Source organism: Phaseolus vulgaris, chromosome 3, assembly GCF_000499845.2.
Source record: "Phaseolus vulgaris cultivar G19833 chromosome 3, P. vulgaris v2.0, whole genome shotgun sequence".
NCBI lineage: Eukaryota > Viridiplantae > Streptophyta > Magnoliopsida > Fabales > Fabaceae > Phaseolus > Phaseolus vulgaris.
The window spans coordinates 1,233,276-1,249,914 of record NC_023757.2 but is presented as its reverse complement, the minus strand read 5'-3'; the positions used below and the strand labels follow the sequence as shown (position 1 = coordinate 1,249,914).

Genomic DNA, 16,639 nt, shown 5'->3' with positions numbered 1-16,639 from the left:
CTTCAAAAAATATAGGGTTTAGGTTAAAAGTGATTTTGGTGGAAAGATAAGTTATTGTTAAGTAATGCTAAAAATTGCTTTGTTACTGTTGCTCAAGTTTTTATACTCTTTTCTATTAGTCTTTCAATTATATAAACCGTATTTGTACAATTATGTTACTTTCAGAATTTAATCCCAAGATTATCCCATTGTACAGTAAACTAAAATCAATTGCATTTTTATCACTACAAAATAGTTTTCATTACTTCATAAAAGTTAGAATATGGTAAAATTAATGTTAAAGAAAAAAAACTTTCCAAAGAATTAAGGTAAGACAATTTATATTTGAAAATGATAACTTAAAAAAGTTTTTAAAAATGTTTAAATGATAAAAAAAGCTTTTGAAGTGTTTAATAATAAATGTTTTGTGAATGAACAAAAAACATATATTCTGTAAACATTTTTTGAGCCAAAAAGGTAGTGAATCAAAATAAAGCAAATGTCTCAGAAAAAAACTTGAGAAGCAGATTTCATAGTCCACTTAAACATTGGCATTACAAAAAGGCCAAAAATCCATGCTTGAAAAACCAACCACCTCAAAATTCAATGACTTATTTTAACATTACAGAGCAACACATAGGGGAAAAATGGTGAAACCGTGACTACAGTGTTGGACAAAAGAACTACTCTAAGGAAACAGAGGCAGGTATTGAAGTCCCAAATTTTCTGGAAATCCCATTATCAAGTTAAGATTTTGCAAAGCTTGACCTGAAGCTCCCTTCACTAAATTGTCAATCTGCAACAACACATCAAAATAGTCATGGCAACTATAATATCATAATACTCTTAAATGCATGAAATTTTAGCTAAAATAACTAAAGTGTATATAGGAGGGAAAAGGCTTATAACATACAACAGATATAATTATTGCTCTTCCAGGAATTCGATCCGGAAAAACATTGATTAAACAGTAATTAGACCCTTTCACACTGTGAGTTCGAGGAATGGCTCCATTTTCCAACACCACAACAAATTCTTCATCCTGAATCACCAAAAAGAAGAGAGGGAAGTTCAGAAAGGGAAAAATTGAGAAATTCTAACTTGAACCGAAGTAGACTAAAAAGGCATCAATGAACCATGAATCAAGATAACACTTTCCACAGACCCACAAAAAAGGCAGTATAAAGCCTTGAAAGTTAAAGAGACTCTTCTATGCTGAGGAGAGTTGATGAAAACATTTTCCACAACAATGAAGAATAACCATTAAGTACCATTTCTTTGTATTTGTCGGCATATATGCAATTCATACATTACATTTTTGTAAACGTGGTAATGACATGTATAATGATGAGGTGACAAGCATTGAGATGAAAAGATAAACCTCATATGAGAGCTTCAGTTGTTGGTACAGGTCCTCAGTTCTCACTCCTGGAGCCATTTCCACATAAATAGTTGACTGCATACCACGACTCTGATAAATGGCAAAGTAGCGTTTGTTAATTTACTTGAAAAGCAGGAAAATAGATCAGAACTCTAGGTGCTACTTACCATTGGAATTAGGTGTGGTGTAAAACTAACGGTTACTTTTGAACCTGCTGCATCAGCGAGTCCCTGTTCTATTTCAGGAACTGCATACAACAAAATATGATTATTAGATATATTCAAATTCAGATGTCATTTGTTCCCAATTGCAAAAATTACTAGCTAAGTAGCTATATATAACAGAAATAGGGTAAGAGCGTAGTAGCCAAGAATCAAGTTATGATTAATTTTCATTATGAAGCCCCCGTAATGCCTCAACTACCCAATCTCCATATCTCAAAAGTGATCTGTAAAAAAGTTATTCAAACATAACCATCTAAACATATTGTTGCCTAATACAAATATAAATTTAATCCATATATCTAAAGTCCAAAGTGAAAAGAGGATCTAATTCATTTAAGACATTTCACCCCCTTGATCATCATAATTGAAAAAGACACTCTCATTTAGGTTTATCCAAAGACAACAACGTCAAAGAACTATACAATACTACATATATAATCTAGATATTCCTAATTATATATGATCTGTTCCTTGTTTCTATAATTATGATAGAAACTTAGACAATAAATTTCTAACTTCTAAAATAAATTACCATATCTTCCCTCATTAATGTTGTGATGGAACTATGTTAGAGTTGTGTTGGAGAGGAAAAAATGTTTTTTGAAGTTGACACTTTAACCTTGTCTAATATGTGTTGTACACATGTCGGTGTGAGTTACATGTCGGATATGGGGACACGCCATTGAAGAGGCATGTTTGGGCTTCATAGGTAACATGAATTATTGGTTCTGCCTTTGCTGGTTATATTGTATTATTGCATACCTCTTACAATAAACTAATCCCTCAATATTTCATTGTCACAAACAAAAGTGTAACAAGATAACACACGGTTTTCTATTAATTAGGCTGAAGTTGTAAGATTAGAAATACACAAATCCAATTATAAGAAGCAAACTAAACTTACCATGGCGATGACGGGTAACACCATAAGAATTGAGACCTTCAGTTACTTCAGTGAACAACAAATTTTCTTTCGGACTACGCCCTGCAACAAGAGTCAAGTAATAGAACCACATAGAAATGAGAAGTTACGGCTGAGAATATTTTGTGGAATGATTGTAATAAAATACCGAAGAGATGCATCAAAATTCTAACCTGCTCCACTGACACCAGATTTAGCATCAATGATAATATTTTTAATCTCAACTAGACTAGCCTGAAAAAAAAAGAAAACACAGAAAGAAGAAACTTAAAATTAAAGGGGATAGGATACACTTCAAGCATAATAAAAATCAATAAATACAGCAAAAACAGTTTTTAAAATAGGAAGCATAAAGCTGAGCCTAAAATGTTTCCACCCCTGAATACACCTCTTGATTTGGCATCTTCAGTAGTCTAGTCTATGTAGACAAAGTTGATAAACGAGTTTATGACAAATGGACATCCAAAAGAAGAATTAATGGTCTATAGTCCATGTTATTGAATAAATGAGAATATGCACATTATTTTAATTGATAAAAGAACAAACTTATTCGGAGAAAAGGATAGAAGTACAAAAGGTTGAAGGATAAGAAATTATACTATCTTTTTCATTTTAACGAGGAAGTATTTTCTTTGAAGGAAAAGTCACTTTTTCAACATGTACATTGTACAATGTAAAGTAAGCATCCTGACCTTTATCAGTGGGACAAGGGGTAGTTGAACAGAAGTTGGATAACAACCAGGATTAGCAACAAGACGTGCATTCTTTATTTCCTCCCTTGAAACCTCTGTCAATCCATATACAGCTTCTTTCTGGATAGAGAAAACTAGATTAGCTTGCCATTAAAATCAAACTATAAAACAAGAAAGAGATTTGAATAGATTAGCTTGCCATTAAAATCAAACTATAAAACAAGAAAGAGATTTGAACCTGATACTCAATCTCATATGTATAATGAACACTTGAAAAGAAATAAATGTTGACAGGTCAAATTCATAAATAGTGAAGGCATTGTCCTACATAAAATATATTCATTTTCAAATTATAACTTATAAGGGTTCAATTCAACAGTTTGCTAAGCAAAGTTCGATGAAATGAAAGACTGCATAGAAGCCTATAGTAGAAGTTGGTAATGTGCTATACCAATTTAGAAAACAGAAGGTAGACCTAGATAATTTAGACCCTTTTGTAATCCAAGAGGACATGAGTTCCCACCTGTAAATCTGGTGCTCTATGTGGCTGACCATACCACTCTTCATACTCAGAAAGATCTTTTAGACGAAAATCCTACAAAATCCCTCTCGTTTACAATTTTGATAAGAAGCAAAGTTATGTTCATAATAATTTGTTTTTGTAAGAAAAAAAAAAGAGAGAACAGTTATTTAAAACATACTGCTGAAAGATCAACAATCTTCAAGTGATTTGGTAGGCCTTTAATTATTTCCTGTTAACAAGAAGATAATCTAAGGAATAATTATCAACACTGATATACTTTATCCAGTGCTCTCTTGGCCAATACGGAAATTACAAATGTCAAAAGACATAAGAAAGAACCTGAGTAGTCCCATGAGGCAAACAACAGAATACAGCATCCACATCAGAAAAGTTTGCATCCTTTATTGCAATCAAATCTGGCAAGTCCTGTAAACATGTGTTAAGCTCAAATCATGTAATTTACATAACAATACATCAACATGCATATTTCAAATCATGCCCTGAGGATTGTTCAAGAAAATGATGATTACGAATAGCACCAACCTCCATGATCATCACAGAAAAGGTATGCTAATTTCACTTAGAAGAAGCTAAACAGAAAGCACACCATACCCTCCATAAAAATACTAATAATGAACCAAAATATCTATTTAGAACACATAATCATTTCTAAAACCAACCATACCCGAGTGCTCAAATGTGGGAATGCAGAAGAGATTGGCTGCCCAGCTTTCCTATCGGCAGTCATCAGTGCAATCCCAAATTGTGGATGATTTGCCAAGAGTCGCAAAACCTAACCAAAAAATCTTCACAATCTCACAAAACGGTAACACCAGATCAAAACTCAGTGACATCAACTTCCTTGGTTGAGTACATGGGAAGTGGTAGTGCAGACAATTCGAAAATAAAGCCACTTCACAGTTTACATTTAAGTTGCATATACCAAAAGCACAAGCAGAAAAAAACAAAAAATTAATTATGACTAAGGTTTAAAATTGTGATCACAGTTTCGTCAAGATCCTTGATATTGCTGGAAATTGCCACCACAATGCAGCTGATGTAGTCACAATTGTTGTTGCAGTAATCCGAGAAACCTTAACATTGTGACAAAAATAATTTTTTTTTCAAATCCTTGATTACAATCCATCTCACTCTAAGCCATAACTTCCGTTGAAAATCACTGTTAACTGTTTCATTTATTTATTTATTAATTTTCCATGTTCCAACCTCTCCTCACACTAAACCAAACAAACTTAGAACCACTGTGTGTCATGAAAGCTTACCTCAGAACCAGTGTAGCCACTAGCTCCAAGAACACCAACACGAACCGCATTTTGTGAAGATGGGTTCCCACTCTTGATGGAACACTTCACAATTCCCTTCTTATCTTGCTGCTTTCTCCCCCTTCCAAACTCCTGAACAACACCAACAACATAAACTAGAATTAAAAACATTTACCCACAACACCAATAACATAAACTCTGAGAATCAAACACATTTACCCACAAAATAAAAAGTGACAGAATCAAACAAAATTGTGCTCCCCATGGTAAAATATACTATAAAGCATTGTACGGTAACAAAGACAACATTTTGCAGAACAAAAAACAAAAAGGGTACCTTGGGTTTGTTCCAAAAATGGGCAGTGTGAAGACATAGGGAACTGGAAGAGACTGCGCTCATTTTCTCTAGCCAGCCAAGAAGCTAAGAAGGTGTGGAATCAAAGAATTGGGTGTTAACAATTTCTGAAACTGCGAATGTAATTTTGTCCTTCTTTTTGTGTAGTGTTTCAAATTCAATTTCTGTCAAAATAAAATAAAATTTACAAGTTTTCCTAATTAAAAAAAAAACAAAGAACATTCCAAACAAAAAAAAATCTGCACCTCAGTAAAAGATCCCTAATTCAATTTGGAGCCCATTTTTTATTCTGCAGCCCAATAAAAGACCCATAATTCCCTAAATCACACCACATACCAATGGAACCCTAATTCCATACCACCCATCTCTAACTTTCTGCACAAAACCCGTGACCACCGCAGTCGTCGCACGAACGTATGAACCGCCACCACCGCCGCACACGTTCAGAGAAGACGTATAACCTCCGCGCACTCCACAGAAGACGCAAAGTGAAACCAAAACGAAAACGAAACGCGAAACTCTAAATGTGAGTGTTTATTTCATTTAATTTTCCCCATTCCATAGGACACCGTTTTGGGCTAAAACAAAAATCCAGTTGAACTCGCCAACCCGGAGCAGACTCACAAGTTTGAGCGAGTTCACTCCGATTCTGCCGATTTGACTGAATAATCGAGTTTACTACCGAATATGGAAACGTGAACTCGGACGAGTGAACTTGACTCGCGAGTTTGAGAACCATGATTCAAACACAAATGCAATAAAACAAAACTAACCTCAACAAAAATGGTACCGAAAATCGCAAATCCCACTCGACGTAGGTCACCGAAATCTGACCCCAATTCGAAATTCCCTCCAAAATCGCACTATGAGAAGCTTCTTAAGACCTACCCTAATTTTAAAAATTTGCCATGTCAGCATCCGAGGCACGCATTCTAATATTTTATTATATGTGTGGTTCCTTCTAATGTTTTAATATTACATGTATTTTATCGTGATAGTAAATTAACTCGTATACTCCAACCTGTTTTTGGTGGTATATTTTCTTTGTTGTATTCTTGTTGATTTCATTATTTTGGCCAAAGAACCATTATAGATTCGCTTGATCATGATCATGTATTAAAAGGTTTTACCAATTTTTGCACTTCAAATGTTCACCATTTTTGACCTGTGTTTGTCAGGGTTGTACTAGTGAAATTGGAGACAATTGGAACTAGCCAAAGAAAGGATAAATGAATTCGAGGTCGGTATCTGATAGATATCCTAACTCATATTCTAGTTTTTTTCTGATGAATCTTGTATTAATGATCTCTGTGTATTAGCCATTTACTGTAAATGATATTTTTAATCTGATTTGTAATGTATTTCTCTTTTATCAAAACTGAATTTACGTTGATTGCTGATATTCTTAAATTGTTATCTTATCATTAAACCACCAGAGACAAGACACTTCTTATTTGTTACAGTACATCACCAGTGGATGAAATCTCATGTGCTACCTATCAAATGAGGCTATTGGAAGGAATGTAATGTTGGACAGAAATCTATTAAACAATCATTGCCCTAATCTTAGTTTCTACCAAGATGGTGGTAGAGGCCCTTCTTAGTTAAAAAACAAATTATTATGAATTTTGTCTAACTAAAATTATTGTTTTTATATGTTTGATAATGATATATATTTGTCAAAATATTTAAATTTTGATAATAATAAGGATATTTAATCAATCATTGCACCTTCAACAGTGACCTACCTATTCACTTCACACTCAATGCACATTTCAATCGTCTCTACTAAATGGTGTAATATTTAAACAAAGACTAATGGTGGATGAACAGTTGAAAGGTGCATAATAGTCTTATCAGAGCAAACACAATATTATCATCAAAATTTAAATATCTTAGCAAAGAGAATCAGATTTTCTTATTATGGTATTAAGTTGCATATTTCATCATATTTTTTTATTATAGTACGAGAAGAATGGATTGGGAGTGGAGTAAAACTTAGGAAGCCGCTTCGGGTGTGAAGTGAGAAGAAAGAGGTACGCGATTGCTCTCTCCAACGATACACATCACTTCTAAGCCTTGGTGTTTTCAAAATCAAACAAAGCCTGAAAAATAAAAAGTTAGCACAATTTCTATAATAACTTGTTAGAAATTAGATAATTCTTTTCCATGAAAATTCATTTATACTATTATTGGACAAAATCATTATTAGACTTAATTACAGGAATATAATAGACTTAATTAATAATAATTATATTCCTGTAATTAAGTCTAATAATGATTTTGTCCAATAATATATATCTTCTCAATTTTCAAGAATGTCCAAACAAGGACCAAGAATGTTAAGAGAATTAATTAAAAAGAACAAGTTTTAGCAATAATGAAACTAAACATTGTGATAATATAAACCTAAAACATTTAGAGTTTGGATTTTGAAGGGGGAAAAACCTCATCAGTGAGACTAATTATTGAACTCAACTATCAAAAACTTGAACACTCAAAATCATCAAGCACATACATGTCAAGAAATTCGAGAAAAATATTTTTTTTTCCAAAAATAAAACAAAACATGAAATAGAGAATTGTTCCGTGTTGAATAAGAGTAAGTTCTCTTAAAATAAAAAGGACTCAAAAAGATATCATAGAATTCTCCTAACAAAGTCTTTTTTTTCTCTAAATATTAATGACAAAAAATAATCCTAAACTCATCGTACTATGCAAGTTGCCACATTTTTTTTCCGTATAACTTCTCCAAAACTCAAAAAACAACCAAAATTATATGAATGAAATAAAAGGAGAGAATAACTTGCAACCAGCAACATAGGGTCACGCTAACATGAACATCACCCTGCACTTATTTCCTACCACCACCATATACATTTTTATTTTTATTTTGTATAAAATCGCGATGTCAGAAACTCAAAATTCTTGAAACTTTAGCATAACTATTTATTGATCACAATTAATTGTTTCACATATTATCCAGGAAACATATCAAGTTGGTACATTTTGGTTGAACTAGAAGGAGAAATGTTAGGGAGTTTGACAGGTGAAATATTCAGTTGGTGTTCTTCATTGTTATTCAACATGTATTTTTTGCTAAAAATTGACAAATGGGACAACTAAAACTCAAAATTGCTAGATTTTCTATTCTTGGAATTACCTTCAACACCATGGATGAAATAACAGTGTTTTTCTTTCATTTTTTCTTTCTTTAAAAGGTATGTCATTATAACATGATGTCTTTGTAGCTATTAATGAATGAAATCATAATATTGTGGTTTGCAATCTCTCTCTACTAAAGGCTAATTCTTTTTGCACGAGACACTTTGTACCTATCATTTCTTTAAATTCTCAGATTATCTTTCTCACCTTTTTTGGATTTTAGCATTCGGAATAAAAAAAAAAACTTCTGGATCTTAATGTTTAAAAGACATTCCTGTAATGCGAATGGTCATATCTGAAAGAAATGTCTCGGATTTACATATCTAGAATTTCTTTAATTATGTTGTAAAAAAATTAAAGATAAAAAAGATATTTTTTGTACAGAAGTATTGGGTATAGATCACAATTAATTTGGTAGAAGTATTGGGTACAGATCACAATTAATTTGGTACAAGGAGAATTAGCATCTACTAAATTGATTTTAAGAAAACCATATCCTATATTATCTACACGCTAAACCTGGTAGTAGTATTTAACATAAAAAGGTTTGCAAGTCCTACATTAAAAAGCTGTATTAAAAAGTGACTTCATATTTTTTAAAATATTAAAAATAATTTTTATTTCATTAGTATTTTTTATTTTGGAACGTATAATTAAAAAAAACAATTACAAAATTTAAAAGAAACTTTTATCAAATTTATAATTTAAAATGATTTTTAAAAAAATATATATATTATAAACTATAAAATTAATTTTGAATTATAAAATCCATTAAGATATTACGACATAGATTATAAAATTTAAAAACTATTTTTGGATAGAAAGTATCTTCTGAATTTTTATAATTCAAAATATACTTTTTAAAAAAATAAAATATTTTAAATTATAAAATTTAGTTTAAATTTAAAAATATTTTACAAATTCTATAATTTAGAATATACAAATAAAAGAAATACATTTTTAAATTTTAATATTCAAAATAATGATAACTAGTTACTGCATACAGAAATTTTGTTGTTGTTCCAAAAACACATAGGCAAAGTCAAATGTTATGGTCTTAGTTGATGCATGGAAAAGCTTGGACTACCTATAGCTTCAGTTTAAAACATGGTTAAAGGGTCTTGGGTAGTATCAATAAATTAATTAATAACTTATTTTACTGATCTATAACTTATTTTAACAAAAAAATTACACTCAATGCATGCATCACCTACTACCATCCATCACCCACACTCCTATTTGCTCCAAATTCATTTTATATACTATGAATGGAGACCTATTGCATCTCCAAGGCTCATATTAGGATTCCCCTTTCTCATGTATATGGCCAAATAATGGAGACCTATTGCATCTCCAAGGCTCGTATTAGGATTTTGGCAAGGAGTACTCTATATTTTGCGCAAACAAACCTGCTCTCTAATTTTGCGCAAACAAAGTTCAGATACTCCAGGTGTATTATAATGTTTGATATAAAATCTTCTATAAGGTCTGATGTATCCATTCAGCAGGAAAGATCAAGTATTAATCAAGATAAGGAATATTATGGTCATTGGGATAATTCGAGGTAACATTTCTTGCGGTATGCAATTATGGTATGACATTATTGTCGAAAGTGCTTGGGAGTTGAATTTTCACTCAACATAATTCTAACCATTTCCTATGATAATCTATTTGTTTTTTCAACTATACAATTTTATTGTTGTGTTTATGGAGTTGAAAAAATCGTGAAGAATATATCCCACACTCGATGAAGGACTTTTTAATCTCATACTGATTCAATTACTTACATATTTTTCTAAACTATTGGCTTAAGTGTCAGAAAATCTTCTACGGTGTCCAACAACTTGGTTGAACAGCTTGGAGAGTTTGTGTACTCCTGCAAACACCTTGAAAGAATTACAATTCATCCTCATATAATAATGTCCAGTTATAATAATATATGTTATTTATAATTAAAATATAATTTTATGTTCAAAATATTTTCTATTATAATGTCCAGTTATATTTGCAAATATCTATTTGTTATAATTTTGATTTATATAAAATAAATACCCATTAGGACACTCTAATAAAGATTTCTTACAAGAATTTCTAAATTCTTGTTGGTTTGTTGGCAATATTATTTTAGTCCTTATAATGTAACATTATTTATAAGAAACACATACCCAATTTTGTTTAAACTATAAAGAATTTTACACAAGCTTGGTATACTAAATTTTTACACAACCTTGATATAATATCATGATTACAACATCATTGAAAAATATCTAATTAATCTTGAAATCATATACTTGAATGTTGTGTACATTAAGATTGACGAAATTACTACGCTTCCTTGTAACAAAGAACTTGCCCCAATTGTAGGATTTATATTTGGCAGGGTTTTGGTCATTTACCAACTCTTCCAAAGGCTCCACCATTGTGTAATGTGCAGGCGTGAGAAAGAACGGATATGAGATCCTTTCCTTCTCAGTGTTCAACATAACTCTGTGCTCAACACTCTCATAAGTTTCATTGCTCCAAACCTGCAAAATCAACATGCCAAAATATTAGAATTATTATATCTTTTAAATAAATGTATATACATGCGTTAAATGAATATATATTTTCATACTATTTGATAATTAGATAACTCAATCTAATACATTATTAAATTTATTTGTTTTGTTAAAGAATTTCTTTCTAGTTGCTCTATTAAATTTATTCTTTCTGGTTAAAGAATTTCTTTCTAGTTGCTCTAGAACAATTAGAAGATTTTTTAGAAGAGATATTGAGTTTTGCTTTTAGTGACAACATGTTACGGGTGGTGGTTCCACTCATGGGATCAAATCCATACGTTCTAAGAATAAAACTTGGAATCTCATCGATCTCATAAGTATTATACCAAATTCCTTGAATAAAATATTCTTTTTAAAAATACGAGACATCTAAACCATCCAAGTAAAACAATCTATTCCTTAATAAGAAAAATAAAAAACGTGAATGGTGATTGGATTGATGATCAAATAAAATCTTGAGTCTAGAACACTGATTCGATTGATGATAAATAAAAATAATTTTTGGTTTAGACTACCTTTAACAGTAAAAAAAACAAAAAATGATTGATGAAATATGTGTTTAAATAAGTAGAAAGAATAATACCTGGATTACAGCTCCAACATTGATAATATAAGCATTAGGACGTGGTTTAACCCTAACCCATTGGCCATCAGATTTTCTCTTTACCTCTAAGCCACTAACATCATCTTGAGCAAGGACAGTTAAAGCACCACTATCCTTGTGAGGACCACATCCCAAAGCAAGGTGAGGTGAAGGGCAAGGTGGATAAAAATTGAGCTTCATCCAACTGGTTTGATCTTTGAAGAAACCATGAAAACGTTTTGGTGCCAAACCTAAGCTCAAAGCAATAAGTTCCATTAACTTCAGTGCTAGCTCCTCCATCTTCTCACTATACTCTTTCAATGTCTCTCTGCACCACAACAAAAATGTTACAATCCTACAACTTATAATGTCACTATACTTATCAAAATATAAAAATAATTTAAATAGTTTATTTCAAATTTGTACGTGGACTAGTATAATTTATCGTAATTTGTCATTTGGATTACAGTTATTAGTGAGATTTGGAGACATAAGAACAAACACATCTTTAAAGAAGAAGTGATTGATCATTCTGAATTTTTTTCTTTAAATCAACTAAAAATTTGATCCTAGATCACAACTACATTTGTTTCTCTTTTTCAAATTAGTATCTTCATCTGATAACTTATTTGTTCTTGATCAAGAACTTTTATTAGTTTGTGTAAGTTGATGTTGTATTGTTTTTCTTTAATTGTCTTTATTGGTTTGAGTTAACACGGTATAGTCTCTCTTTGAAAAAAAGTATATGTAGAAGAATTACATCACTTCTCATGTGATTCATATTTATTTAATTTTTTATTGATAAAAAAATTATAATTCAAATACGTGTTTTAGTAATTAATTAATATCGGCCACTGCCCATGTTTCTGTCAAAAACCCATGTGTCAGTATTTTTCTCCTAACTTTTTTTCTTTGTCTTACTCTCTACTGTGCTCTTTCTTTCACTATCTTCTTTTTAAATTTCTGAAATAATTTTTCAATCACAATTTCTAATAACTTTTGTTTTTTTAATTTCTCTATTCTTAATTTCTTTAAAAGTTTTACCTGTGACTAAAAAAGCATTGTGGTGTATGCATATAATGAAGTCAGTATGGAGTGTTACACTCTGAATTTTAAATCTTTTAATCTTTCAGTAATTAATTAATGAATAAAACAACATGCATAATAAATAATTAAAAAAACACTTATCGACATCTCTAAATCTAATCATTGTATACTTTTTTTCATGTATATAAAATTATACACACATAATAATGCATTAGTTTATGAGTCTTAACAAATTGCTATTCAGATTTGCAAAGATTATTTTTTCCTACTCTGCCATGCTTTATGTTAAAAAAGAAATAAAAGTAATACCATACGAAAGGTGGAGTATGACATAAATGAGCTTAATCCCATTTCTTTTAGATGTCTCACTTAAAAGAAACTTTTACTATATTTTAGAAACGTAAGTGTTTGATATTATTGAGAAACTAAGTATCCAACTTTTATGCGATTCTCACTATTTTTGTTATATTTTGATTTATACAAAATAATATCTAATTATACATCACACCAAAATTAATCTATGTTAACAATTCTACATCATTTAATAAGTTGTTTTTCTTATAATAATTGTATGGGTCAATACCAAACAAGTTATGTCACTTAATTTCGATGACCGATCGATCTGTAAAAGATACATTTAAAATCGTGATAAATAAATAACGGGTAGTTGCAAGAACTCTCTCAGAATTCAGGACACATCCCACCAAATTCGAGTAACGAGAAATTAGGAAATCTTCCTAGAATCAAGCTAGTCTTGATATATGATAGATTCAGTCCACTACAACCTATGACCTATGATTAAACACTATAAATAAACCATCTGCAGAAGTGTAAGGTAGACTTTTAATCAATTTTTAATATAAACTCCGTATACCGAATACTTACTTGATCGTCGGAATACCTTTTTCAGGTCAACTCCTACCGAACACCAATAATTAAAGAAAAAAATTTAGAGACCGAAACCAACACATCAATAAACTCTGTTTTAGGTATTATCTATGCTTACTTAGTCTATACATGTACAATAATCCTAATGATAAATTATAGAATATATGATTTTCATTTGCTTTCAATTCTGACCACATAAGAAAGTTCATGAAATCTGATAAGAACTGAACCTTAAAATTTGTGCAGATGCCATAAACTATGCTGTTAAAAGGATTAGGAAGATTGAAGTATATACCTTAAGTGTGGTGGGTATTGGGGCCACTTGTTATACCAATGAGTGATTTGGTGATCATGAGGATCAGGTGAAGCTGGCACCAAGGTAGGTTCCTCTACAGTGTAATCAAACACCTCCTTCCAATCCCTAACATTCCTGGTAAGCTCAGAGTCAAAGTACCCTATAACATGCACATCATCCCTTCTCACCTCATTCTTCTGCTCCTTCCTCTGGTGAAAGAACTTCCTTGCTTCTGCTTCCATCTTCTTCCTCCTCTCAACTGGGGCTCCATGGTTGATCACTTGGAAGAACCCCCACTCTCTGCATGCACTGCCTATTTTCCTCACAAGATCTTCAAAGGAAGGGTCTGTGATGGAAGAAGAGCTGCAGAATAAAGGGGAGAGGTCTATCACAGGGATTCCCTCTTCTTCAATGATACAAAGCTTTGGCCTGTTCTCTGGTGTTTGAATGAAAGCTGGATCTATCTCTCCCATGCCTTTTCACTCTTCTCCTAACAATATCAAGATGAATGGTAGGGAAGAGTTGTATATCTGTTGGTGTTATTATAAGTAGATATAAAAATCAATATTTCACATGCTTTTTGTTGGTATCTGATGATTGAATGAGATCAGATTAACAGCATCCTATACGATATTATTAAAAAATAAAAATTAAATAATTTATAAATAATATTAAATAAATACAACATTGTAATTTTATGAGATTATAGAATTGATAATAGAAAAGACATAAATGTTTTTAGAGTAGTGATAATTTGACATCCAATGCTCCAAATTACATCTATCTTATGCCTATTAATTTACAAAAATATCTCTATCACATAAGTAATCCAACACTTAAAAAAGGTGTAATTTGGAGCAAAAGAAAAATGGGGGTGTCAGAAAATCATTTTTCATGTTTTTATTATGTTTTCTATATGCATCACCTTATGAGTTCAAATAGAATTACCAAAACATCCTTAAATATAACACTTCTCATATGCACTACCTACTAGATTGTGGAGACTGAAAGTTTATTATACATTTTGGAACAAACTAACTATTATGAATAATGTGTAGTACACCAATTAAGTTACTAACCAACTATGAAGTTGATTTGGCCATTTTGCACAACCATATGACATAATATTTGAATTACTCTTTTTTCTCTTTCTGCTCTCTCCCTGAACTCCAACCATTCTCCCAACAACAAAAACCAAATTATACTTTACATTCACCACATTAATTCCTTTGTTTTGTTTAGCCACCACACACTCGTGTTTGTGAGGCTATAGCATGGATCTGAAGTTTACACATGGAGTGATGATAATAGTTATTGTGAGTGCTTCAATGTTTTCAGTGAGCATGACCAACAAAGATTGGTCCTTTGGTTTCAACTACACTGATTGGTGGTCCAGGTTTGGGAATCATCCTCAAAACAAAACACAGCAACGACCCAGACACATACTATTATCCCTTCAAAGTCTTATGATTACACCAATGTTGTCCTTTACATGCACAGTTGAAGTTGTGTAAGGATAAAAAGAGGAGGCAAATCATTTATTAACAGAGACCATAATGCTCAATTAAATCAAAGGTATGACAATTTCAGCAGAGGAGGTTAAGGAGATTGTTCTTGAGCTGGCAAGATTGACCGGAGGTATATTGCTTGACATTCATGAAGATAACAACACAATAATAATGTACAAAGAGAAAGAAGGTACTATGTTGTGTTTTCAATTTTGTCAAGAGAGAATAGAAATTGAGTTTAACTGGGTGGGGGTTTCAAAATTCTCCATTTGTTCTTGGTCTTCATTGTCCATAATTTTTGTGGTGAAATTTCTATTACATAACGCTTCCGTTGCACAACCACTGCTATGTTTGAAATTTTGCATTTGTGGACCTTGGATGTGTACATATACAATCACTCATGTTCATGCTACTAGTTTGTTTAAGAGAATTTTATGTTTCTTTTTATTATAAAAATTCTTCCGTGCCTTGATGTGTTAATTCTCATCTTCTGCAGGCATTAGATAAATCCAAATACAGGGATACATTGATATGTTTCTTAGATGACGGTTTCTTCATGCACATGCATATCTTTTTCTGTCACTTCCATACACAACATGAAAATACATTTTTATCCTTTTTGTGTCACCCCCATAAAGTAACTTCCGGATTATGTAATCCAGAAACGCATTTGAAAAAAGACTTATGGATTACATAATTTAGAAGTCTTTTTTAGCTTTCGGATTATATAATCCGGAAAGTAAGGATGTATATGAAAAAAGCTTTTCAGATTATATAATCTGGAAGCTAATTACAAATTTGAAAAATGACTTCCAAATTATGTAATCCAGAATATTAAAGATGGGCATTTTTGAAAATACGAAAATCTATGGAGGTGAGAGAAGAAGCGACCTTCTTAGATACGACTCTTGCTTTGGTTTGGATTTTACAGCGGAGAGGTGCAAGAAGTCAAAGGAATTGACAAATCTTTGAGTATTTGCCAAGTTGTGTGGCTATATGAATAACCATTTAACAGAAAGCATAAAAGAACTTTGTGGATCATTTCTTATGTGACTATTGAAAATATTGATCAAGATTGTCTTCTTATACAATGCAACCACTTATTTGGTGATATAGTACTTGAAGAACAAATCTAACAGTTATTAATTCCCCTCTATTCAATAAATCTTACTCAAATTTATTGACCAGTCAATTTGACTCTATTTTATTTGAGGTGCTACATACAAAACCTTTTGT

General features: G+C 31.5%; 2 protein-coding genes across 4 annotated transcripts; both read right to left on the bottom strand.

The window, feature by feature from the left end:
* Positions 1–483: 483 nt before the first annotated feature.
* On the bottom strand, positions 484–6,299 carry LOC137806112 (probable N-acetyl-gamma-glutamyl-phosphate reductase, chloroplastic). Of its 3 annotated transcripts, none has more exons than XM_068606067.1 (14): positions 6,133–6,299; positions 5,342–5,523; positions 5,005–5,136; positions 4,407–4,514; positions 4,061–4,147; positions 3,900–3,950; positions 3,722–3,793; positions 3,199–3,318; positions 2,680–2,740; positions 2,489–2,569; positions 1,528–1,607; positions 1,361–1,450; positions 893–1,021; positions 484–775 (listed from the first exon to the last, which is right to left on the bottom strand). In XM_068606067.1, exons 2-14 carry the CDS (start codon positions 5,402–5,404, stop codon positions 668–670), a joined length of 1,182 nt encoding a protein of 393 aa, XP_068462168.1. In that variant the 5' UTR covers positions 5,405–5,523; positions 6,133–6,299; the 3' UTR covers positions 484–667. The 3 variants fall into 3 exon arrangements, with proteins under 3 accessions (XP_068462168.1, XP_068462170.1, XP_068462169.1); XM_068606069.1 differs by having other exon boundaries at positions 5,342–5,425; positions 6,133–6,279; XM_068606068.1 differs by having other exon boundaries at positions 5,605–6,157.
* Positions 6,300–10,730: 4,431 nt separating this feature from the next.
* LOC137806110 (protein LATERAL BRANCHING OXIDOREDUCTASE 1-like) lies at positions 10,731–14,422 on the bottom strand. The gene is made up of 3 exons (XM_068606065.1): positions 13,896–14,422; positions 11,666–11,993; positions 10,731–11,049 (listed from the first exon to the last, which is right to left on the bottom strand). The coding sequence occupies exons 1-3, from the start codon at positions 14,366–14,368 to the stop codon at positions 10,792–10,794; spliced, it is 1,059 nt and encodes a 352-aa protein (XP_068462166.1). The 5' UTR covers positions 14,369–14,422; the 3' UTR covers positions 10,731–10,791.
* Positions 14,423–16,639: the final 2,217 nt, after the last annotated feature.

Excerpts from the sequence above, each read along its gene's own strand:
- LOC137806112 (XM_068606067.1), bottom strand. The coding sequence starts at position 5,404 with ATGAGCGCAGTCTCTTCCAGTTCCCTATGTCTTCACACTGCCCATTTT. Across the intron at positions 2,570-2,679 it reads ATCTGGTGTCAGTGGAGCAG|GGCGTAGTCCGAAAGAAAAT; the intron begins GTTAGAATTTTG and ends CTCTTGTTGCAG. Across the intron at positions 1,608-2,488 it reads TGTTACCCGTCATCGCCATG|TTCCTGAAATAGAACAGGGA; the intron begins GTAAGTTTAGTT and ends TGTTGTATGCAG.
- LOC137806110 (XM_068606065.1), bottom strand. The coding sequence starts at position 14,368 with ATGGGAGAGATAGATCCAGCTTTCATTCAAACACCAGAGAACAGGCCA. Across the intron at positions 11,994-13,895 it reads CAATACCCACCACACTTAAG|AGAGACATTGAAAGAGTATA; the intron begins GTATATACTTCA and ends GTTGTGGTGCAG. Across the intron at positions 11,050-11,665 it reads ATGTTGGAGCTGTAATCCAG|GTTTGGAGCAATGAAACTTA; the intron begins GTATTATTCTTT and ends TTGATTTTGCAG.